The sequence below is a fragment of the Lynx canadensis genome, chromosome A1, assembly GCF_007474595.2.
Source record: "Lynx canadensis isolate LIC74 chromosome A1, mLynCan4.pri.v2, whole genome shotgun sequence".
In the NCBI taxonomy this organism is placed as follows: domain Eukaryota; kingdom Metazoa; phylum Chordata; class Mammalia; order Carnivora; family Felidae; genus Lynx; species Lynx canadensis.
The window spans coordinates 71,734,118-71,759,155 of NC_044303.2; the positions used below are offsets into that span (position 1 = coordinate 71,734,118).

The 25,038-nt window shown below is 48.5% G+C and overlaps 2 protein-coding genes across 9 annotated transcripts in view; one reads left to right on the forward strand and one right to left on the reverse strand.

Moving 5' to 3' along the window:
• Positions 1-16,903, forward strand: part of PCCA (propionyl-CoA carboxylase subunit alpha) — a 422,256-nt gene extending 405,353 nt beyond the window's left edge. Inside the window, 3 exon segments of the mRNA XM_030313554.1 lie at positions 2,582-2,722; positions 13,873-13,950; positions 16,557-16,903. Of these exon segments, the coding sequence (XP_030169414.1) occupies positions 2,582-2,722; positions 13,873-13,950; positions 16,557-16,625 (288 nt within the window). The 3' untranslated portion in view covers positions 16,626-16,903.
• The window catches only part of GGACT (gamma-glutamylamine cyclotransferase), a 49,126-nt gene continuing 40,934 nt past the window's right edge, over positions 16,847-25,038 (reverse strand). For 5 of the 8 annotated variants that reach the window (XM_030313478.1, XM_030313470.1, XM_030313523.1 and 2 more), the window contains one exon: positions 16,847-19,065. In XM_030313478.1, coding sequence (XP_030169338.1) covers positions 18,581-19,065 — 485 coding nt within the window. In that variant the 3' untranslated portion in view covers positions 16,847-18,580. Of the gene's footprint in view, positions 19,066-20,736; positions 20,788-21,194; positions 21,296-25,038 lie in introns of those variants that run through there. The other 3 variants (XM_030313528.2, XM_030313536.1, XM_030313542.1) reach the window with 3 other exon arrangements.

Consider the following 25,038-nt stretch of genomic DNA (forward strand, 5'->3'; position numbering starts at 1 on the left):
GCTCGTTGGCTGGCTCTGCCTGAGCCCCGTAAGAATCAGAGAAACCAATAAATAGCAGTTTTGATCAGAAGCTTTGAAAGCCGTAGTGTACACTCTTAAACGACTTCTTTTCTGGGGGCAGCAAAAAGCTTTTATGGCTCTCACCAGGCACTTCATTCTGATGGGCCCATATGCTGCACCCGCTTAGATCCCATCCCGCCAGCGCGCCCCGCGTCCGCTGCACGGCCGAGCCAAGACGTTGTTTTAAGAGGCGTGTTTGTGTGGGCACGCTGAAGGGGTCAGGACACATCAAAGGTAATCTTAAAAAGAGAACCTCTTGCTGCCTCCTCTCTTTATATTCAGAAAGGTCGTTTCTTAGCCAACTATTTGCAAGGAGGCCTCTCCTGAGGCATTTACCCCGTTGTTATTTTTTACTTGTGATTACAATAAGTCGCTTATCCCCCAAACAGATTTAAGAACAATAAACAAATACAAGAGGAAAAGGAACATCTCATCAATAACAAAGACTGCATCTAAAGGCGCTGAGTTTTGTGACTCTTTTACATCTCTTTCCAAGCAAAGCAGGAGTCCTACAGAGAAAGGAATTCAAAAGATATGAAAATTATAAAAATAGTAAAAGGATCCAGTTTTAGTCAGGATCTTGTAATTTCTGGGGAGAAATGGAGCTCGGTACGATCTCAGCTCTTTATTTACATTAAGGCTTGTTTGTGATATAGCTAAAATTAGGTTTTAAGCCTGTCCACTGTGGTGAAATGTGATAAATCATATTGTTCACAGTGCAGAAAGAGCCTTTCCCTGAATTTAGACTTCACATTTTGTAGTCAAATGGTACAAAAAACAAGGGGAAAAAACTAGATCTGTGTGCTACACTGAACCTGGACAGCTGGGCCCAGTGCTGACCAGTCACGTGTTGGGAGCCGGGGAGGGCGCTGCCAGCTAGAAAAGTGACTTTGCTGTGGACTCTCCTGCTCCTAGGGGTGTTGGGTTTTCTTTTCTAAGGCAGACAGAGCACAGCTACGAAAACCATACAATTTGGTACAATTATGTTATCCCTTCTTTCTCCGTCCACCCCCCTACCCCCCCCACCCCCCCCGCCATGGTCTAATGAAAGACTTTGAGGTACAATTCATCGCTGATAAGTAGTCCCTCTGCCTGGAATGTTTATTAGACTGACAGCACAATGCACTCTCCTTGCCACTTAGGACTCAGATGAATTTTAATAGGAGCAAAAAGCTTTTATTTGCACTGTAATTTCACTTAAGGATCATATCCTTCAGAAACTGGCAGACACTTGTATGTCTTGATTGCAAAACACACACTCAGGAGTAAAGAAACATGCAAAAGATGTTATTATTCAACCTGTCACAATGGCAAATCTGAGCGGAACTTAGGCCACCGGTGCTCCTCCTGGGGGTCTCCCTTGCCCTTTTAGAACAAGTCCCACAAAGAGCACCCAGAAGGAATTCCGCCATGCCTGTACAGAACTAGAGGGGGAGTTCTATTTTGCCTTTGCATCCCTGCCATCATGATGCCCACAGGCGGCTTTGAGTTACAGCATCTTTTTTCGAACAAAATGGAGCTGCCTCCATGTTGCATCTCTCTTACCCAAGGGAGATGCAATTTGGAAGGAATTTAGAAATCTTCAGGTGCTGGTTTCAGCCTCACTGAGTAACCCCTCCTCAAACCAGCTGAGTTTGTTTCTTTTTGGGTAGACCAAACTGTGGCTCTTCTATTTGTTCATAGAGATCCAGGATATTTTCCCCTGCCAGGCAGAAACTCTATTAGAAATGTTCTGTTTGACTGAACTCCCCTTAACCTGCCCGATTGTTTGAGAACCATATACAAAAGGTTCCATTAAAAATACTTGCTTGTGCATAATGTTTCTCTTAATGGCTTAAAGTCTGATATTATTGTCTCTCTGTGTAGAAGATAGTCCTTCTATTTCATTTTTATCTACCCTAAGCGTCTTGGTACCTTGGAAAGACTACGCCATGTTGTGCCCAAAAAGAAGAGCTAACTTTTTCTGTAGTGAATATAACATACTGTGCCTCTAGAAAGAGATTGAATTTTAAATATTATTTTGCCCCAAACGAACACTGAAACCCTTTGTCTTAACTTGGTGGCGCGGCCGCTCTCGCGGGGAGCAGGAGCCTGAGACAGCGATCTGCTGCCATCTGCTGGCGGGTGCCCGCAGAGTCACCCCTCTCCCTCCTGCAGATCCAGCCAGCTCATAGAATCCGTGTTAATTGGGATAAGTTTGTAAGCAGTGAAGGGAATATAAGGAAAAATCCTCACTGTTTTCTTTACAAAGTTTTGAGATGTTTGTCTTCAGGGTGACTGCTATTTCTCACTAATTAATTACTCGAGTTGTTCTCGTTTCAAGAAATTTCTTAAATAACCAGCTCACAACATGTGCCAGAAACAAAATGACTATATTTTGTTTCTCTGTACAATAATTAAAAACCATTGAATTCAAAGATGTGATCATTTAAATTTCAGAGCTAAAAATCTGATTCTGAAAGAATGCTACCTTTGAGGAAAAGTTCATTTAGACTCACTTACGTTTTTTTACCCCCTTAAGTACAAGGTGCATATATTAACCAAACTGGCTGCAGAACTGAACAAATATATGCTGGAAAAAGCGGCTGAGGACACAAGCAGTATTCTGCGCTCCCCGATGCCTGGCGTGGTGGTGACCGTCTCTGTCAAGCCTGGAGACATGGTAAGGACCGAGCCTGTCTGTGGGATGAGGCGGACTGAAGCGCGATCACATTCCGTGCAGCTCTTTCTTGACTCCTGCCACCCCCACAAAACCGCTAAATAGCTTTTGCACATTCTCTGTCCAACTGCTTCACATTTGAATTGGGTTAGTAACAGTATCCCTGAGTGTCTCCCCTACCAAAGACCTGGGACTGGAATAGAAATAAGGCCAGAGTCATTCTGTTAATTGGCAAACGCAGTATTTTGGAAGTAGTTTATTTAACATTTCTATTTGCTTTCTAGTTCTCTGTGCTTTAAGTATCCTTGAAGAACTGACACCAAGCGATAGTCCTTTGATGGGGAACTCTCTATGATTTCTGGGGCTAAGGAAAGCTAATTCCATAAACTGTGCGGTACAGAGCACTTCCGTAACTTGATACATATAATTCAGGATCACAGTTTGAAGCTTTTCATCTCGACCTTGTGACATTAAGGCACAAATCAAAGCTATCTTAGTATTTCCTCACATGTTCAGAATCACCATAACATGTTATGGACAGATTGGTAGGATGCATTTTCATAGAGCATGGAGAGAGAGCTCTATTGATTCGCAGCAAAAATTTGTAAAAAGAAAACAAAGATGCAACCAGATTTCTAGGGGACAGTTAAATACTAGCATTTTTATTTATGTGCTGGAAAATCATGGCCCAACATGATAGTCTTTAATGGATGGTATGGTGGTGACTCCATTGCGTGTCTCAGTGAAATCACAGGAGTTTACATACTTTCCCGTAAAGAGTGCATTAAAACTTCCTCTGTATTTCTTTATTAATATACTTAGTAAAATCACATGGAGAAAAACTCATGTAGCTTGCATTGGCCTCTAGAGAAATATTTATAATAAAAGAATATTAAGAAAAAATGATCAGGGAAAAAAAGAAAACGATCAGCTTGTTCTTTAAATGATTAGCCCTGAAATTGATAAGTGAAGTCAGAAAACTGACTTAGCAGTTGCTCTTACCTGATGATATAGAAACAGAACTCTACCCACTCTTCTAGAAAGGCATAGGAGAGGCTCAGTAGCTATGAATTGTTATATTTACTTTAAAGACTTTGACATTCCTGGAAGAAAGCCCTCATTAAGACTGTCTTATTAAGGATTTAGGAGAAGTGATACATAAAATTACATTTATATGTTGAATATGGGGAGGGGTTTGCCTCGTTGGTCTTCATTCTAAAGGGTTAGGGTCCTAAGATGATAGCTCGTTGGCCTTGACATGAAGAATGCTTACACCAAGACGTCGAATCGCTAAGTTGTACACCTGAAACTAATGTAATCTTGTGTGTCAAATATACTATTTGGATTTTGTAAAAATGCCTCCACTCACTCACTGCATTATGAGAGCAGTCAGTGGAATCTTCCAGCAACTAGATGTGCAGGTTGGTAAACAGTGTGGTGGGTTCTTTCTTTTTTTCCGTTTTTCATCTTAAGCTTTTTCTAGAAGCTACATAGGCTGCCATCCTGAGCTTGTCCTAATTGTGTGGCTTTAATTATAAAATCACATTTGCACTTAAAAAAATAAGTGTAACTGAAATCCTTACTTTTCCAACACCTGAATCAAAACCAGAGGCAGGGTGGGGGGCAAGAGGGGCTCACACTGTGGTCGGTCTTGCTCCTCCCTTGGCACTGGCCTCCCCCGCACCACTCCTGGGGCAGAGAACCGGGGAGCATGTAGCCTCCTTGTTTCCAGCAACTGCTTTCTCCAAGTCTGGCTTCTCCAGACACCAGAAGGGTTTAGGCTTCATACTTTCCGTGTCCTGGCTAATAATCTAATGGGGGAAAGCAAAGCATTTAGTAAATTGGAACAACGTGGGGTTAGTCCTTGGTTCATTGGGATAGCTCAGATATTGAAAACCACCACCAGTCATTAAATGTGGGTATTCAAGAATGGTTTAATTTGAGAACCAACTGTTAAAAATGTTACTGTGGGGTCATGGGACCTCTACTTTATGTAGTCCTTTAAAGTCCAAGTCTGGGTGTGCACCCCTAGTGAATTGGCTTCTAGTCTCTGTGTGGTTCCCCTTACTTAGAAATGCTCTCTGCACGCATGTGCCTAGGCTGGTCAGGGAGAGTGCACACCTTCTTAAATTCTTCGCCCCAGCTTCCGGTGCCACTTTTGGTCCTTGCTGAACTTCCTTTCTTACTCTGTGCCGTCGTGTTTTGGTAAAACAGTATTTTCTCTTGAGTTAGTAGTTGTGAGAAGTGTCCCAAACCATTCCCTTCCCCAAATGCAGGGTGAGAAGCTTCATCTTGGGCTCTTAACAGCAGCTTCTATCATTAAATCTGCCTTGTGTAATTAAAACACAAGAAACTTTCCTTTGACCAAAGGCACACGCTTACTTGAGGCCATTATGAGAAAATAATACTTGTAACTTTTAAGTTTTGTGGTTTTAAATTATTTTAGTGCCACGGGCATGTTGTGTTGTTCTTAGCAATAACAATAGCTGAGCCAAAGTTCCACTTGTATCAGTAGAAAGATAATGGAATCAGTCATCCCGGTGTGTTTTCAAGGAAAACAAGGACGTAAGAAACAAATAGGGGCCTACAGCTCTTCTCGTTTTCTTTGAAGTGTTATTTTTTTATAGTTTGAATTCCAGTAATCTGAAATTTTTATATTCAGGTTAAGTAAAACTTGAGAAATCTTAGAATGGAGCTCCTGGCAATAATGTGTTCCACAAAAGCATCACATAAATAATAAATAATAAATCTGTTTTGTGAGGCAAACAATCTTAACAGAGTTAAAAAAAAAAAAACCTCAGGGCGAAATGATGTGGGGTGGCTGCTCAAAAGTAAGAAATGCACTCTGAGAGCTTCCTGTGGAAAGGTCTTTCCCCTCCTAAAGCACGGAAGCTGTGTTCTTTTGGGTTCACGCGGCAGAAGTTTCTAATATCCTTTCAGTGTCTGTTACATAGTATTTAACATTAAATGTGGCAGTAAAATCATTTTTCAAATGATTGTAGAGTAGCCTTTTTGAACAAGTGGGAGGGGGTTGTAGTCAACAGTCAAACACATACCAGCAAACAAACCACTAAGAAAGAAAGAAAGCGGATTGTGGAAAGTCAGGAGACACACATTTAATTCAGAAGACAGTTGGCAGAATGACTTTCATATGCTTTTGTCTGTTTTTGTTTTTGTTTTTGTTGTCTTGTTTTTTTTTGTTGTTTTTTTTTTGTTTTTTTTTTTGTTTTTTTTTTGGTAATCAGCCTTCTGAAAATAATTTTGCAACGGACTTTCATTTCAGTTGGAAGAAATCCCTATTTTCCTGTATATTTAGCACGATCATACACTGGTGGCATTTTAATCAAAGCCAGGATTTTTTATAACTTGTTTTAATTTTAAAATGTCTGTCTTTAGGATGTTGTCGAACAACAGTATTAAGTACACATATTCTCTCATAATAATGGCAGAGTGCACCTGCCAGCTTTAGACTGAGAGCTGCTGAAATGGCATAAAGTCAGTAAGGAGCAGAGTTGTTTTGTTAGTCCTTCGATACGAGAAACAAAGCAGAAAATGAGGCAACCCAAGGGGAGACTTTCCTGTCGCAATCAATCAAGATTTCTTCTGAGGTGGATTCCAGTTAAGCAGACATCTCAGATTTGCATCAGAAATATTCGTCTTCTTGATTACAGTAACAGTGGAGACCTGAACCAGAGGCAGGCTGTGTCCCCACTTAGGTAATTACCACTTTGTGACTTACTAGTTTGTGAGAACAGGTCCAGTAATAGATTGGCAGCAAGTACCTGTTGCTGCTTTTCTTGCCACTTAACCTGTTCAGTATTAGTGAGACAGGCTTGGCGGTATTTTTGTGGGGCCAAGACGAGGGAGATGTATTCGGTGAGGGCACTGACCTTTAGCAGCAGGGGAAGTAGGTGTTTGGGACTGTTGTTGTCATGCATGGGGTCTTGGGCACAAAACTATATACTCTAACGTGCACCAATGAAGACAAAATTTGTGATTAGTGGGAGTCTCCCCCCGCCCCCCCCCCACCACTGGCCCCAGAGTTAGCCCTGATTTTTTTCCTCCTTGCACGTGCTCCTGCAGGGGTTCCGGGGGAAGGTTCCCAAGCAGTTGGATGGCCACTGATCATGAGACTCAGGTGCGCCGTTTCAGAGTGTGGCATTCATACCCCCCTCTGCCCCCAGACCATCTGGAACTGAGCCCACAGCTGATCCTGGGGAAAGCGCATGTAAAATTTGGCAAGAGATCTTTAGTTTTCATTTCTTGAAGAAACAGATTTGGAGCCTCTTTTGCTCTTAGGCATTCTAGATGGCATTGGAATGGGCCCTCCTGACATGTTTATCTGGCAGTGACTTGTATGCCCCGTACAGCCCAGTATAATAATGATAATGGTGTCTTTCCCTGGCAGAGGCCCTGGCTCGACTGATGGATTTTCCAATTTCTGGATATCTTGATGGACACTCGTGAAATCACGACAATAATTACATTTTCATGTTTTATCGCAGTTTACTTGACAAGATGCCAGTTTTTCACCTAGACCTCAGATGGTATTTTAAAGCAGGTATAAATAAATTTCTGCATTCATTACTTAACATTTCTAAACTTTAAATTACAAAATATTACAAACATAAAGTTACAGAGAATAATACAAGTACTCATGCTCTCTGCGTACCTTTCCTGTATTTCCACTTGTACTTAACCATAAAACATTGCTCACACTGTGGACTTGCCCGTGGCCCCTCCCTACCCTCATCAGATTCCTGTCCTGTCTTCTTCAAGTGATGGCTACCCAGAATTTGGCCTTATCTTTTTCAGGTAACATTCGCTTTTCAGTGTTTAGGTAAATTTTTATTGGAGGTAACCACCTGAGAATTTTTACAGTGTAACTTAATGATAATTATAAGAGAAATATTTCACAGATCAATCAATAAATACTGTAGGTGAGTCTTCTGCAAGTTGGGCATTTGATTTTATTTTTCAAGAAATGATCCACTTGGGATTAGAGGCTATGTTATCTTCATTTTAACCATTTTTGAAGATGGCAGTTCTCGAGATCTTTTCTCACCCTTTTGCTTAAAAAAAAAAAAAAAAAAGAAAAAAGCCAAAAACACTGAATCACTGAGGGCTTTAAAACAGCATATTTCACAGAGGTAGAGGATCCGGACTGATACCTTAAAGATACTGTTAAGTTCTCTAACTCTGGGGGCTTTGGCTCCAGTTCCTGGCTACTTAGAGGGCAGTAAGGAGAAATGTTTTTCATTTTAAGGAAAACTAGACTTTTATCTTGGCCACGACTCTGTATTCTCTCCCGGAGCCTCTCTGCTCCCTCGTCCACTGTACAGACCCAGGGAGGCAGCTCTGGGCGGGGGCGGGGGGGGGGGGAGGGAAGCGGGGCCAGTGCTGCGCAGGCAGGGGCCTGGAGTCCCCCCAGCCGGCAGCCTTGGCTGAGGTGTCACCTCTCCTTGCTCCTGGGTGAGCAGGCGGCTAGAGCACAAACCCATTGCTGGAGGCCTTAGACTGGAGATAAGGGGTTTGGTGGCATTTCTTTCGCCCGCCTCCTCTTTCTTTGTAAATTTGATGACGGTTCCTTCCATCACTGCTTAAATACTAGACCATCTCCCCGGGTCTCCCTCCCTCCCTCTTTACATGAAGATGTTGGGATGTGAATGCACATTTCTTCTTCAGGAAATATCAGGGGATATTTACCAGCCTATCTTACCGGCTCAGAAAGAGGAAGTTATTATAATCAGATTCTAGCAGTGCCTTTTAACCAAATCTGAGAGGCCTTTTTCTTGTGGCTGTTAACTGCGTCTTTCTTCAGATCTAAGGGCCGTAAAATGCATTGCATTCAGGCACCTGTGTTCTAAGTAGAACAGCCTTTAAAAATGTAATTGAAGGATTTTCACTTTTGTGGAGTCGTCAGCAGGGTTGATATTGATCCGCGCTTTCGGGTGGCCCAGAAGGGGAGCCTGCAGCAGGCCGGTAAGCCCTCCGAGCCTTCTGTCTAATTTGGCAGAAAAACACAGAATGTAGGACAACAAAAGAAGGCTCCCTTTTCCATAAAAATTCGTCCTCCCACCCACCCCTCTTCCCCAAAAAGGGGACTTAATTTTTCAGCTGCACACAGTGATTTGGTGCTCACTCTTGCATTGAAACAGTTGCTGTCTGAACAGGCAGGAAACAGTTTTCTTTTAATTGCTGAAATCATTCGGAAGTGCTGCGTGCCCTGCTTCTATACAGCAGATGCTGTGCATTAATTGGCCTGCGTAGAAGTGACCCAGGGTTCCTTGCAGCGGGCCCAATTTTAGGCAGAGGGTTTAAATAGCTTATTTATTATTGTGTATAATCTGGCGTACATTATGTGCTCCTGCACGTGTCGTATTTCATGGTCTGCAGTTTCTAATGTCATGTGGGCTTCAAAACCTGTGTTTCTCTGGTAATGTACTAGCAGCAGGTAAGCTCAAAATACCATCCATCAGGAGCTAATTTTTTATCCAGATACCACAATGACTGATGAACCTGTCTTTTGTGTGAATGTTTAGCACAGTAGAAAGCCATATGCCACTGGCACCGTTTCCGGGGCCTTCTTTACAGTTGCCGGAGAGGAGGCTTACAGGGGGAAAACCCTCCGTGACATTATGTCCTCTCTCCTCCACTTAAAGGATAACACCTTTAAAACAGCCCTGGTTCTGGACGACAAAAGAGGGTAGGACCCATCTCAGAGGAAAGCCGACTCCCGTAATCATTTTCTTTATCAGAAATAGGACTGCACACTCTTAATAGGGAACCTTGTTTTGTTTCTCCCCGTCTGTTCCAAACAGACCTTCGCCCATTAGAAGGGCCTCCCCTGTGTGGGAAGAGCACAGCTGTTACTGTAAACCTCATCCCGGCACTGTATCACCCCCATTTTGTGGCTCTGAAGGATGAAATTGAGAAATGGGATACTGTGCAGTCAGCCTTTACATCTCCAATTTTAGGCCTTTGCCATCATTTTCATGCTTTTATTCCAAATCAAATAACATTAGTGAGCTACACCACCTTCTGATGAATGTCTGCCCTCGAGCACAGCTTTCAAGTCTGGACTTTTGGGGGCTCCCTTTTATGTTTGGTGGAGGTCTTTCTTCCCCCTCTCTCTGCTCGCGCTCTTCCTGCACTTTTCTTTGAGCCTTCTTCGTGCATTCGCAGTCAGCACGATACAAGTTGCCAGACGTGTCCCCGTCTTCGCGTGCTTTCCAAGAGGGACGTGTGCTGGAGAAGGGTCTGTGTCTTTTCATCTTTGGGGAAGGAGGGAAGCGAACTTGGGAGAAGGATATTGGGGGCTTTAATCAGAAATAAGAAGGGGTTTAAATCATTAGCACAACAAAGCATACTATAAGCTTGAAGATAAAAGTCTCTGGGGAAAGAGTCCTCTGAAAATAAATGGAACTTGATAGATTTCCATATCATTTATAACTTCCCTTAATTACACTTGGAAGACTTGCCAGTAAAACTGGAAAATTGGCAGCCTATATCCATTAGAGTCATTTTGCCGACCATGGCAAGCAGCTGGCTTTACTGGATTTTATTTCCCATCACTCACAATTAATCATCAGCTGGAGATGTCTGAAACTCTTCAGCGCAGAGCACTGCCGGGTGACATTCAGGCCTCCTAAACATGCTAAAATCTGCTGAGTAAATGGGCCGAGTTTTCTCTCCAGCTTACTCATTTTGGAGCGAGGCAGGCCCCCGCTTAATGAGCGCTGCGCTCTGATAATCGGATGCGAATGTGAACCTTGACCCCATGTCAAAGGAGAGGACGCAATAAGCCGGATGAAAGATACAGGACTCAGGCCTCCAAACTTTACACCAATTAGACAGGGAGCGGAGAAGGACATCAGGCTGACTAGGTTTATCGAAAAGACTTGCGAGGCTTGTGACCATTTTGTAAGCCCAACGTTGGAGACCTCCTGTCACAATCAGTGAGCCTTTATCAGATGATGCACAAAAGTGTTAGAGAAGTGTGTGCACGGAGCCTTCGGGAGCCGCGCGCTCACGTGGAGCCGTCGGGGCCAAGTTCCCCACGTCAGCGCTCCGGGCCCATGCCGCGCCTGCCTGGGCTTCGCAGGCACCTGGGGAAATGGAGGCGGCGTCACCGTGACCTCGTGAGCCCCGTGGGCAGGCCAGCCACCACCGCTGGACTGGAGGCTCCCAGATCACGGGGTGGGGGTGGGGGGCCCTGGGATGCCCTTGGGTGCGGCGGGCCAAGCCCGGGTGGGGCGCCCTGACAGCGTGGCCCACGGTCCCCGACCTTGGCATCCACCCCACGTAGCTCCTCTGGCTGGGGTTGTTGAGGGATGACATAATGTGAATTTAGAACACGTCCGCGTGTGCGTGTGACTCGATTCTGCTGACCAAGACGGACCTCTCTGTTTTGTGGGGTCTCAAGGGACAACTTCCAAGACTTCTTTCTCTTTCAGGGATGAATGAGTGAAAACAGACTAGAAAACCCATTGCTAAGTGAACAGAGAGGGAGAAGTGAGTACTTCACATTCCACCCGGACCGAAGTAGAGATGCAGACTGGCAGGTGGAGGGAAGGGACCAGGGGGGGAGCAGGAGGGAGAGGAACCGGATGTGGGTTCGGGGCAGTGCTGCCAGTGGCCCCTTGGAATCCGAGGCGCTTTCTTTGAAGTCCTTTTAATCAAACTGCCAGAGGGACTTAATAAGAGTATTTTCACTTTGGGACTTGCCCCCCTCTCCTGCTTCTCTGTGTCTAAATCCAAGGTTTTGTTTTTCTGAGTAGTGTGATTGGGGACCTCTGCTTGAGTCACCTGTATGGCACCTCTTTGCACATCACGCAGGCTCTGGGCGCCCGGGGCCAGCCAGGCAGGATGGCCAGGGGTGGCAAGAGCAGAATCCTGTGAACTTGCCCTGCGCTCCAGCGGGCCCTGGTCTAAGCACCAGTGTGACCAGCTCATGTCGGGTCGTGGCCTGGGTTCCGCTGCCCTTTAGCACAGGTTCTATGGTATCCTTGTCAGGTTGGTCTTGCCCCCTTGGTGTGACCGCTGGAAACTTCCGGAGTTCATTTCTTTTTCATATTTGCATTAATTGTGACTTCACTTGAAGATCCCGGAAAGAACGGTGAGGGGCGCTTGGTCTGGCCTGCAGACCTTGAGCCGGGCCGAGCAGCCGACAGGGAACAGACCTGCTACGGGGGGTGGGGGGTGGGGGGTGGGGTGTGCCCTCCCCCACGAAGCCCACAGGGCCCGGGGTCAGGGAGCCCTGGGCTCTCGGTGGGAGGCCAGGTGGGGGGCAAGCTCACACAGGTCCCTGCCATGGGCACTAGGCCAGCTGTGAAGGAGAGAGCTACCAGCACCTGGGGGGGGGGGGGGCGGGCGGAGGGGGGCTGGACAGGGGAGAGCTGGTTAGTTTGGATAGAATTTACATTCTGTTGTGTTGGGTGTCAGATCCATTTCCAGAAATCCCCCCTGGCATCTTTTGCCAGGATGCCCAGTCGTCAGGTGGGGACGCCGAGCAGAGAGGCCAGCTCTGGCCCCTCAGCCCCCAGGAGACCGTGGTGCAGGCCCACCAGGGGTTTGTGAGCGGGGCCCCTCCAAGGGAGTCGCCCTTCTCCCGTCTCGCTGGGCCCCGCCTGCCTCTGAAAAGAAAAACGGCCCCGGAACGACGACTGGAGGGGGCACGTGTGCCAACGCCCACCTGCTGCCCCCCTGCCCTGCGATGAGCGGCCCTCACGTGCGCATCCTTCGCTCTCCGCAGGATGCAGATGCCAGGAGAAAATGAAGCAAAACGGGCAGTGAGCACAGAGCTTCAAAGCCCAGCTCCCCAGCTCAGCGTCTCTCCTCCGTGCCAGCCCCGCAGCTTTGGCAGCCCCTGTCCTAGGTTTCTGTGCCAGGAGAAGGCAGCCCACCACCTGATCAGAGGAGGAAAGGAATGCACGGGGCGCAGGCAGCCCCGACTGCCAGCGAGACAGCTTGTGCCACACAGGGGGCCAGGGGCAAGGGTGGGGGGAGCTCGGAGATCATCTGGGGATTTCAGGAAAGAACATTCTCCAGGCGCTCCTGCCACACTGGGCCAGCGCCACCTTGGTGGTGTGAGTGCCCTGGGGCCCCACCCCAGGATGCCCACCAGCACCCCAGAAGAGCCAGCCAGTTGCCCTGGGAAACAACTTTACCATTTCAAAGACTGGGAGGAGGCCCTTTTTCAGAGGAGAAAAATCCAGCCCGCTCCTTGATCCTTCCCCATCAAGGGCAGCGAAGAGAATAAACAGAGCGGCCTTTGGTCACAGCTGCCTGCTGCTGGAAGCCCCAGGCTTAGCCCCGGGAGCTCATGCCAGCTCCGCCTGGACTGGCCCCGCCACGAAAGGCAGGTGAAGCTTCAGCCAGTGCCTGTGGGAGCTACCGGTCTCCTTGCAAGGACCGGGCAGAGCTTGAGAAATCCCTCCCTGTGTTGGAAGGCACTTTCCAGGAGCCACCTGGTTGTTACTTGGCGTGTCCTGCAGAAGTTGAGACTGTGGTCCCCATGGCTGGCTGCTGTTCCCGGCACACCCCCCCCCCCCCCCCCCCCCGCCCAAGGCGATAGACAGGAACACTATTTTTTGGTCACAGCTTTCCTGAGATAAAATTCACATCCAGTGCAGTTTGGCCCCTTACAGCATGAACTTGGTGGTTGTCATGGCTTCACAGTTAGGGGTGCAACCGTCACAGCATTTTCCTCACCCCTAAAAGAAATGCTGTGTCCACCAGCGGTCACTCCCCTCTGCCTCCCGGCCCCCAGAACCCCCAGATTTCTCTGTATGTAGAGATTTGCCAAATCTGGACATGTCACATTAAGTGGAAAACATCCCATTTTGCCACATCTCTGTAGCAAAGGCAGATTCAGAGACTGATTCCCAGGGGAGACCCCACAACTAGCCCCCCTAATCCTCCAACATCAGGGATTTTTTTCCAGTGAGGATTTGATGATGATAGAGAAAATTGTCCTTCTCTGTTGTCCCCCAAGAAGAACTTGGAACATGAAGTATTAGAGGTCGTTGCTGCTGTTTGGATAACATTTCAGAGCATTTGACAAAGAATCTCTTGATGGCTTCACTCTTGAGCATTGTTGCAAAATTACAACGATTTTAAAACGTGTGTCCTTTTTCTGTTTGCTCTTCCAGGTAGCAGAAGGCCAGGAAATTTGTGTGATTGAAGCCATGAAAATGCAGAACAGTATGACAGCTGGGAAAACTGGCAAGGTACGTCCCCAAGTTCCCAGTAGCCCTTGCCAGCTCTGTGACAGGAAGCAGAATTTCCACCCTTGGATCTTGGATGGGTAGGCCTGGAAGGGACCGTGGAGGTGACCCCTGCCAGCACACCAGGACATTAAGATTGGGAGCTCTTTTCACTTTGCATCCGTGTGTCCCTGCCTCGTGGAGAGTCTTTGCGATGTGCAGGTAGTCCAAGAACAATTGTTCTTCACCTTAATGTCTTTCAAATTAAGGACTCTTTAATTTTTAATGTTTACATCTGTCTTGGAGGCAGTTAGTTATCTGAGACTCAGGTGACACAGCAGGAAATGGTTTTAGAGATTGCAAAAATTAATGTAACTCTTCAAGATAATTTCTCCGCAAAGAGAACAATTCAATGTTAGATCAAGAGGAGCTGAAAGCCCCATGCACACATGTGGGATGGCATGATTTAGGAAGGAGAAAAGGTGCTATATTTGTCCTGAAACTTGTTAAGAGTAAAACTTCTTAAATGTGGTTTCTCCTTGAAGAAAAGAGAAGAAAAGTCCTTTTAATAATAACTTCATTATTCCCCCTGCTTCTAAAAAGATGCCACTCGTAGCAGAATGAGCCTTTTCTGAGGAGGGTTTGGTTTGGAAGTGTCCGGTGTCCTGGAGGAGGCGGGGTGGGGTGGGGAGGGGAAAGGACCATAGGCATCCTGCCCTGCGGCCACGCCTGGGAAGTGAGACCAAGCCTTGGGGACATAGGTGCCCTGGCAGGTGCTGTCAACTCACAGTGTCACTTGCAGAGAGATACAGCCTCTGTCACCCCAAAAAGAAATGAGGCTGATGTGCAGACAGTAGGCCTGGCTGGGGGGACAGAGGCCCAGTTTATGGTCATTGGGCCTGGAGCTGGCTGGTCAGGCTGGAAGAGGCTGTCGTGGGCTGTGCCCAGGCTCCGTGGTGTTTGGGAGAGGAGAATCGCATGATTTGGGAATTCTGCTCTCGACATCTGATTTCTTTTCTAAAAGCGGACCAACAATCGTTTCTGTTCCTGTAGAAATCGTTGCATTTGCTCCCTAGGGTTAATTTAACATTTATGCTGCATTAGTGTCAAGAAATTTCCAGGCATGATGAAGACGTGGCCTTATCTGGGGGGATCCAGAATATGTCTATGTCGTCGCGTGCCAAGGGCCCGTGTTGCTGGACCGAAGTACTAACACAAAAATGAACGCTGTCTTAGCTCCCAGAGGGAGCGTGGAGCCCTGGTCTGTCAGTGTGTTCTGTGCCCCGTGGCCTCACGGTGGCTTCTGGGTTTCATGTGGAACTTAGCTGATCCCTGGCCATCGGCGGCCCAGAGTTGCTTTCAGGGTGTCGATGGGCTCTGGGCGAACTTGTACTCTGGCCTGACCCCTTTCAGCTGGAGTCTTTCCTGCCCATCCCATTTCCTTCTGCCCCTCCCCAGCAGGGCGCCCAGGAGTGGCCAGAGGCCCCTGCACAGAGGAGCAGGCCCTGGCGAGCCTGGGGACTGGCAGCTCTTATCTGGAGGGCCATTTTTCCTCCCAGAGAAATGTTCACAATGGAAACCGGTCCTCATGTAGTAATCGCAGCATGAAAGATACACGCTATGCAAACATCGGAGGCTTCAGATCAGAAAGGGCGGCCGCTTCAGTGCCAATAGCACCTACCAGGCCTTTGAAGTGGCCACTGCACATGTTCACATCATGAAGGCCCCAGGGCTTGAATTCCAGGGAGAAAAGGTCCCTCTAGCCCTCCGCTTCCCAGTGGAGCAGTGGGGACGCAGGCCAGGGCCCCGAACCAGCCGTCCGGGACGTTCTTCCTGTTTGCCAGGTGCTCAGATGGCCAGGAAGCTCTAGCCCATCGTTTGTTTCCATGCCTGAGCAGAGCCTCCAAGAAATCAAAAGACTGCTTCATCTCCACTCCAGTATCTCCCTGCTCATCTTAAATCGGAACACAAATTCGGGAAAGCAAAACTTGATTAAAATTGAGAGGAATCAGTAGAATGTAAGGGCACAGTGGCACAGCTGTGGGAGCTCAGTGCCTGTTCCACATTAGGCCATACAGTACTATCCCTGCAGCCACATGTCTTTGGAGGATTTCATTTCCCGTCAGAAGGAAGTTTATGATCTCAGGCTAAGGAGTTTGTTTTGGCTCGTGTATAATTGTGTGGTATTTTTGGTTTTGGGTTTAACACTAAACCAAGTATATACCGTTAGCTCTGAGAGACCATTTCTAGCACCTGATGCTGTCGAAGAGACTGGGAGGGCTGGCTGTTGAGAGCTCATCCGGCATAAACACACTGAGCTTTTAGGACACTGCACAGACCCGCGGGTGCACCCAGCGCTGGGCCCAGGCAGACAGCAGCAGAGACCCCCTGCGCCAGCAGCTTTTAGGACAGCAGGGGACAGGCCGGGGCGGGGGAAGGTGGCGAGTCACAGCCCCCAGCAAGGATGTCCCTATGCTCACAGTTTCCTCTGCCGGCAGGAGAGGACTGTTGTACCTGTGCTCCGGAGCCTGCCAGGCTGCCTCCTCGTTTCCAGAAAAGGAAGATGAGATCTCCCTCGTGGTCTACTTAATAATTTTTACCCCCGCCTCCTTTTTTTTTTTTAATTCAAGGTGAAATCAGTGCGTTGTAAAGCTGGAGACACAGTTGGAGAAGGAGATCTGCTCGTGGAACTGGAATGAGTATTTATAGCCTTTCCGTCATCACCCAATTTAATTAGCCATTTGTATTATTATTCTTTCACACTCAATTTAGTCAAGCATTTTGCAGGAACACCCCTGTGCAGCAGATTTTACATGGTCATATTTATTCCACATATAGTCAAAACCAACATTTCTGCCAAAATATCACCAATGGAAATTTTTATTGATATAAATACTTGTACATATGATTTGTACTTCTGCTGTGAGATTTCCTAGTGTCAAAATTAAATCAATAAAACTGAGCATTTGTCTAAATATTAGCTTGCCCTTTTTTTGAATGAAGACAATGTACATAAGAGGCTACTGGCTGTGCCAGTAGACTTTAAATACTAGCGTTTCATTGTGATCCTTTAAAACATTTTATATAAACCCCAGTTCTTTACCTCGGTTTCATGAAATTATCATTTGCCACTGTATATACTCTGATTACCTACTTCTTCCTGGTTGAGGACCTAACTCCCATTTGTGGCAGTTCATGATTCTGGGAGCCCGCGCAGTACCCACAGGGGGTAGAGGTCTGGAGCTCCCTCCTGCGCTGCTCTTGGCTCTCATTGGGCAGGCGAATGAGCCAGCAGGGTTGGGGCGGGGGGGCACCTTAGTGACAGCCGCTCACCGGGTCCCTCTTGCCCGGCCCACATCCCCAGGGCTTTGCTGGGGCTCCCTCCCCTGGGAGTGGTGGGTGTGGCTGCCACAAGCCCATCAGCTGATACCCATCCTTGCCTTTTTGTGTTTTTGTGAAGCAAGTTTCCCGTCAAGAAAAAGGGGCTAAAAATAATGATGATGTTTTTGTGCCAGATGCAGTTAGCGATCACAGTGTACCATTAAGTTGAAGAGTGAGTGAGCTCTCCCAGCGGAGGACGAGGTCACTGAGGATCAGCAGCTGCGAATGCGGTTGCTTCTGCAATTCTTGGAATCCATTTCCTACTTCGCTGGTAAGGAGGCAGAGGCAGAGTCGTGCGCGGATTCGAAGCGCCGCTGACAGATTATCAGATGGAGGTGGGTAGTAATTGGTACTTCGTGCCTCACGAGAATTATTTTAAGTGCTGTTTGTATTTGGAAGCTAAGCTTCCGTCAGGCCTGAAGAACAAATTACTAATGTGTCGGTTCTTCCTTGAAAGGCCCGCCCCGCAATGCTGCTCCTCGGGGCCCCAGGCCCCCGGGTCACTTGAGCTCCGTCTGCAGTCACGGTGCTCAGCACCTGCCATCAAGTAGGTGCTCAGGACTTTGCTGGGTTCCAGTGAAAAGAACCTTCTGCCAAATAAGGAGATGCAAAGAAAAAAAAAAAAAAAAGGCCAATAACAGTACCAGCACTTTTAAATTTGGTTTCCTAAAATACCCGGTTTAATTTTACATGAACATCTTTAGTAAATCCTTCTTTAATAAGCTTGATCTGAAAACTCAATGATGTTTTATAGAGTCTAGAACTACCCCAAAACACAGTGTGTTTTTCTTGAGTTTCTTTTATTATACCAAGATAATCAAAATCGGTTTAAAAAATTACTTTTCTTGCTGCTACAAGTTAGAATCAATACAGCAGGGTTGCTAAAATCTAGCTGCAACACAAAGTCTACATTTTAAATGTTATCTTCAGATCAAAGCAAAGCAAAATATGACATATGAATTCTGGAAATGTCATTTAGGGGAATGAAAATCCTGAATTTCCTTATCCGATGTATTCGAGCCCATGGCCACCTTTAAGCAGCAAAAGCAACAAAGCGCTACCGGAGAGACAGACTTCAGGCGCAGGCTTGTGACCAGTGTGTCAGGAGACTGTGGAAAGCAGCTGTGACTGAAGAAGAGATCGTCCCCTTTCCCACACACTGAGTGTACAAACACTTGTTTCAAAGGGAATTATTATGCTTCCACCTTCAGCGAGTGCAGGCCAGGCTGGTGTCCCCGACTGATCACCAGGGCTCTGTCCACCTTGGCCCTTCTCACCTGTTTTCCCGCGGGTTGTAGGGAAGGCCATGCTCCCCCCGGGAGTCGTAACTGTCATGGTGTGGGAGGCGGACCCACTCAGGTGCGTAGGAGGCTGTGCTGTACACAAAGCACTGCAGGGTCCCGTCGGTGGCCGGCATCTCCTCCGGGGTGCCCTGCCTGCCCTCCCACTCGAGGACCGTGACCCTCACAGGGGTGCGCTGGTACATGTCGGGGCAACCCTCAAACTCATCCAGGAAGCTGAGCATCTGTTCGTCCACGACATAGATCTCCCCCGCCACGCGGCGCCCCTGCCCTGGGAGGTTAAGCAGCCACGGAATGTTATGTTCGCCGGCGATCACCAAGGGGTACGGCTCCACCGTGCGGCCCCGGCCTTGGAAGGCCGCTCGGCCATTGGCACCGTCCAGCAGGACCTTGTGGTTCGGCTGGCCTCTCTTCAGGGTCCCGTATACGAACACACGAGCCATGCGGGCCGCAGGAGCTGCAAGACAGAAGGGAAGCAGACCGGTACCTACTGAACGTGTCAGAGAGCCGGGGAAGGGCTTTCAGTCCTGCCTGGGGTCGGAGACTTTGGGAAGGTTCCAGGGTCTGCTGGGCGAGCGGGTGCTCGCAATCCCGCTTAGCCCCACAGCCCACTACTCTCGACCATCCTGTGCTGGGCTCCGAGGTGCCAGGAACACCCAACCACCTTTTATAGTCACCCTTCTGGGAAAAGGTACTCATTTAAGAACATACTTGTCAGAGGGAGACAGCCTGTCTCGGGATCAAGCCCTCAGAACCGCTGTTTCTTAGATCGGTTAGTTTTTAATCTTTTTAAAATGACTGCACAAATTATACAATAAATATTTTTTATAGAACAGTCAGAAATACTGGTTAGTGAATATAACTATGTATACGTACACGGTACCTGCATACATATAAGATAGGCCCATGGAATCCGCTACAAGAGGTCATTCAGGTTCTAGTACTAAATTTACACACCGGTCCTGGCAGCGTGACCCAGCAAAACTTCAACAATCACACCTTCCGTGTCCCTTTTCAAGGTCCTAGAGGGTAATGATGCTTCCCTGTGACTCACTGTGACTCAGCGCAGCAACCTTGGCTCTCGTGTGAAGGTAAATATTTACTGCTCACCTGGGTCTGGGCTACAGATTGTTACATAAATTGCTAGAAGTCATTTGTGTAAAAGTGACTCAAACAAAACTAGAAATGGAAGTTAGGCAAGTTGGGTCCCTCCCCAAAGCCTGCATTTCACTGCCCTCCTGGCCCAACGCTGTGTGATGACGGCAGGCTCTGGAAGGAAGACACCGTGCACAGGACAACAGAGGACGTGCCCGTCTGCTGGCAGCAGCCCACCACCAGCCACGAACAGCTGGAGGGTGATGCCCCTGGACACCCGTCAGGTGGTCCTTGGAAAAGTCCCACTTGGCTCACAGAACTTCCACTTCCTGGTATGGGGGTCTCGGCCTCACCCGACCTCTTCAGGGTATCTGCGGAGGATGCACAGCCCCCACAAACCAGCACGCCTGCTGACCTCTCCTCCTGTCCACTGCGTCCCTCTCGGTCATCAGTGGAACGTCAGGACATGCACAGGTTTTGGATGAACCTCAGGAAGGCTCGGCTGTGGGAGAAGCACCAGGTTGGCCGTGCATGTGCACCCTGAACACTTGGCAACATTGGGACACCTTGAACAGGACGGGGACGCACCCAGAGCTCTTGTTCTGGTGACCCTGGTGACAGGGAAGGACAGAGCAGAGCTATGGGGTGTGGAGGGAGTCATGCCAGGGAGGACAGCACGGAGGTGAATCAGGCGGGAGCTGGAGCACAGGTGCGGAGGGAAGAGGAAGGAGTAGACGCTGGAGCCGAGGGTGGCCGGGGCCGGGGGATGGCACAGCTGGGCACAGAGAGCATCAGCATGAACTGTGGGGACAGCGGGAGCGCACCGGACGGGTCTCTGCGGAGACCAGACACTTGGGAGCAGCCCCGACTCCCCCACGTGTGTATCCTGCCCTCCAGCAGGCTCTGTCCACCGCTCCACCCAGTGCAACCCCGGGTCCAGCCATTTCCCGCCCTCCTGCAGCCTCCGCCCAGAGGGTCTTCCTCCAAAACAGAGGCCTCGCCTCCCCCCCCCCCCACCCCAGGGGTCACCTACCCACCTCCAGGCCCCTTCACAGCGGCTTCCTCGGGCCGGCCCGGAGCAGCACCCACCCAGCCCTGCCTCGCCCCAACTTCTCTCCAAGGGGCCTGCTCCCTGAAGGGCTGCCTGTCCTGTTTCCCGCTGGAGTGTTCGGAGCTGGCAGCAAGTGTGGAAACCACGTCAGCTGGTAAGGATCGAAGAACGCGCAGGTGGACAAAGCCATTCAAAACTGGAGACTTGCTCTCGCCATCACTGGCGCCCCAGCTTTCTCCTCTTTGATTAAATGTTTTTTTTAAAAGTAATATGTGTGCATAATGTAACCGTGAACTAGTTCTACGGGAAAGATGAAAGTGCCTACCCTTTCCCACTCCCTGGAGGCCGCACTTTTAAGCCTTAGGCTGTGGCATCGGTATTTATCTGCGTACTGTTGATGACATGCATGGCTACTTCTGGATTTTTCCATTTTGTCTTACCTTCCTGAAGCAGGTGAGCTCAGTGGTTTACAGCACAGACTTTAGAACCCAATTGCCTGGGTGGTGACTTCAGGCAAACCACCTAACCTCTTGGGTCTCGACTGTAAAAAGAAGTAAGACAGCAGCCTGGCTGCTCTGTGAGGTCGTACCGCCGGTGGTCCCGCGTGCCCTGGCGGCTGTGGTCATCACTGCCACCGGTGCCCTGAGGACGCATGCCCACCTTGTCCCCGACCCTCCAGCGGACTCCCATCAGTGTTTGCTCAGACCCACACTCAGTTCAGCAGCAGAACTATGTAAACACTGTTCTCAGATAAGGCACACAGTGTACTATCATTAACTTCCTTTCTTGGACAACTTTTCTGTTTTCCTTGGAATTAAAAATTGCTTGCAGCTTCCTCCCCCCCACTTTGCTCAAGTTTCTCTGACACTAATTCAGCCTCACATTTTCAGAAAGTGCTGTAAGAATCCTTTCAGCCTTGACCACTGTTAAAGAACAAACACTGAACTCAGGAAGTGTGAAGATGGCATTGCCTTGATGTGTAGGTTGGGCGGCCCCCATCTGGCACATGGAGGGGCGCTCCAAGGACTTGTACCAGATGGAAGCTTTTCACAGGACTGCAGCGGTGGCGGCGGGGCAAGAAAGTTATTAGCAAAAGAACAGGATTGCTCCGGGCAAGGTCACCTTCCCTTAGAGGGGAGCCAGGCAGTCTCACCAGGTGGGTTACTTCCTGTTCTCTGGGCGACGGACAGGGCCCCCGTGACAGATCACTTCATTGGCGCTGATCAGGAAACTCCTGATCGACCACTTCAGACTACATTTCTGGGGAAGTCTGAAAGGACAGTTAGGTTGGGTGTAAAGTCTTGATTTAGTGCCTTGGCCTAAGTGCAGCCATTTTGGGCCTCTGCTTCTCTTTTTAACACCACCCACTGGGTTCTCCTCATTTTCCCCTGGAGCCTATCCTGTTGCAGTGTGGTACTGCTGCCATCTGGGATGTACCGCCATGCTGCCAAGGGCTCCCCTGAGCCAGTGCAGGAGCCTGGCCCCTGGGTCCCATGGCCCCTTCTTCATCGACTCCCTCATTGTGCTGAAGCTAATTTTCTCCCACCCTCAATGAACAGTGTGGCTTGTTAGAGAATTCTAGAAATAATTTTCTAAAGAACTTTAAAGTCATTTCTTTGTTTTCTGATTTCCCAAGTTCTTGTTGAGAAGTCCAGTGCCATTGGACTCCCCCATCCTCTGTTCAGGACTTGAGCTTTCCTCTCTGGAAACTCTCAAGGTTTTCCTTTTTCCCTTGGATTCTGAGGTAATGGTGTATCTTCTTGTGGGTTTCTTTCATTTATTGTGCCGGGAATTCCCATCTGAAAACTGACCACCTTGGATCGTGGGGAATTTTCTTCTCATTCCTACCTTATTGTTCTCTTTCTTGTCTTCTAATACTCAGGTATTGTGTTTCCTGGATTAATTTCCCAGTTTTCTTTTTTCCAGGTATTTTTCTTTTTTCAAAAATTTTTAAAAAGGTTTTTATTTTTGAGAGAGACAGAGCATGAGCAGGGGAGGGGCAGAGAGAGAGGGAGACGCAGAACCCAAAGCAGGCTTCAGGCTCTGAGCTGTCAGCACAGAGCCCGACTCGGGGCTGGAACTCACGGACTGCGAGACCATGACCTGAGCTGAAGTTGCCGCTTAACCAACTGAGTCACCCAGGTGCCCCCCAGGTATTTTTCTTTATAGACTAATTTCCAGGTCTTTTATGAATTTGTGTCTATTTCTTGCCATTGTATTTCTTTCCCAGCACAAAACCATCTCTCATCTTTGGGAAGGTATTATCATGCGTTTGGTTTGTTGTTTTCATCTTTGCCTGCTTTGCCTCTATTTTGGTGTGTTTCTTTAGATGTTTTCTTCAAATGCCAGTAATCCTTGGCTGTTGGCCTTTCATACTGAGAATCAAGACACCGTATAGGAAATTAAAGCTCTGTGTGCTAGGGAGGGAGCCTGATGGTCGACAGGCCTCATGTGGGGGATCTGGGTGCAGGTTTGGGGGGTGCCAGATAATGATCTACAGGTATGCAGATTTTCCCTTGATCCCCATTTTCAGGGTGCCACTCACCCCACCCTCAGCTGGACCTGACGTCCCCAATACCAAGCCTCTCTGGACAGTAACCCACCTGTTCTCTGCAGGAAGCAGGGAGACTGGTGTCTCTGCTCCCTATAAGGACGTTCACCCTCTCTTCCTGTTTCTACTCTGATCCTTGTCTTCGCACGCCCATGGGTCCAGAGTTCCTCTGCTGCTCTGCTCTACCAGGTGGCTAGCTGCTTGCTGGCTTCTTACTATGCAGGGTCTTAGGTTTCCGGTTTCTCCAGGCTGCTAAGTCATTTTCTGTCTACCATCTTGTCTTTCTGGGTCACTAGAGTGATTTTTAGGGAGAAAGCAGGCACAGAAGAGCCTGTTCCTCCTGTGTCTCCCTCACTGCACCACCCATCCAGCCACTTCACAGGGCCCTCAGCCCCTTCATCTTTCCAGAGGCTCAATGTGAACTGGGATGGAGGTGGGAGTTTGGAAACCACTTGCTTAGAGGGGCACTGAGGAGAGTTTATGGCACCACTGACTTGGGTGTGTTTAAGGTCGCCAAGAGAAAGCCAGTAAGGTAGCAATCATGGGCACAGAGAGGGCTGGTGATGGCTGGGGGGACAGAGAGAGGTCTGCTTATAGAGGGGGAATCCTGTCTGCTGAGGCAAGAGCAGGGGGGAGAATGGGAAGCAACCACAGGAAAAGGCCACCACAGCCCTCAGGGAGATGCAGGCTGTGTACCCAGAGGCCTCGTGTTGAGTGCAGGGGTGCACGCTGTAGGGAGCAGAGCTGGTCACCCCAAAATATGCCTCTTTGGCATGAGGATTATTTTAGGATGAATATTTTTAAGAAACACAGGAGAAACTCTGATAGAAGTTACCCTTTATATAAGAGTCATTTACATCTATAAGGGGTGTCTCCATACATTATCTTCCCAGCTCTACCAGCAAGCAGAAGATGCCTACATCTCTAGAAACTATCGATGCCAAAGGCAAAGACCAAGAGATACACATCCTTGCCCTTGTTCACTGTACTTTGCCTGAAGACCTCCCACAGCCGGCTTCCTGGCCCCAAGATCTTCTTTTGCCTTTTGCTGGAAATGGTATTTAAGGGGAGGGTTGTGGGTCATGTGCGGAGGTACTCCGTTCTCCGGGGTCTCCCCATGTATGCAGGAGGTATATGTGTTACAAAACTTGTGTGTTCCTCTCCTGTTAATCTTTTATTACAGGGAGTGTCTCAGTCAAGAGCCTATGAGGGTAGAGGGCATATTATTTTCCCTCCCCACATAAAGGAGGAGATATATTCGCCTCTCCTCCGCTTGCTGTGAAGGTCAAGGGAAAGACAGGTTGGTAAATGGGCAGCATCCAAAAAAAAAAAAAAGTGGAGCAAGGACAATAGGAAAGAGTGCACCCAGGGCGTGGTGAGGGGGACCCTGCCTTAGGACAGATGGGTGGCCACAGGGACGTTTGTGCCGGGTTGCCTGGCCTTTCCTTAAAATAGGTGATGCTGTCTGTCCAGGATGGGGCGGGTGCCACCAGGGCTGAGAACTTGCAGAATGGAAAGAGGTTTAGAACAGTCCTACTGGAGAAAGCCTGGGCTTTGGAATAAGAGCCATAAGATGCCAGAGCAGGTTCTGAGCAAAGAAAGTGTCATGCTTCCATTATTCAAGGGATTCAATTGCAAAGGAAGGAAAGAAATGCCTCATCCAGGAGAGGAGAGGGGAGGAAGGACAGAAACTGTGGTCAGAGGGCTGCAGAGGATGGCACTTCTGCAGGGGC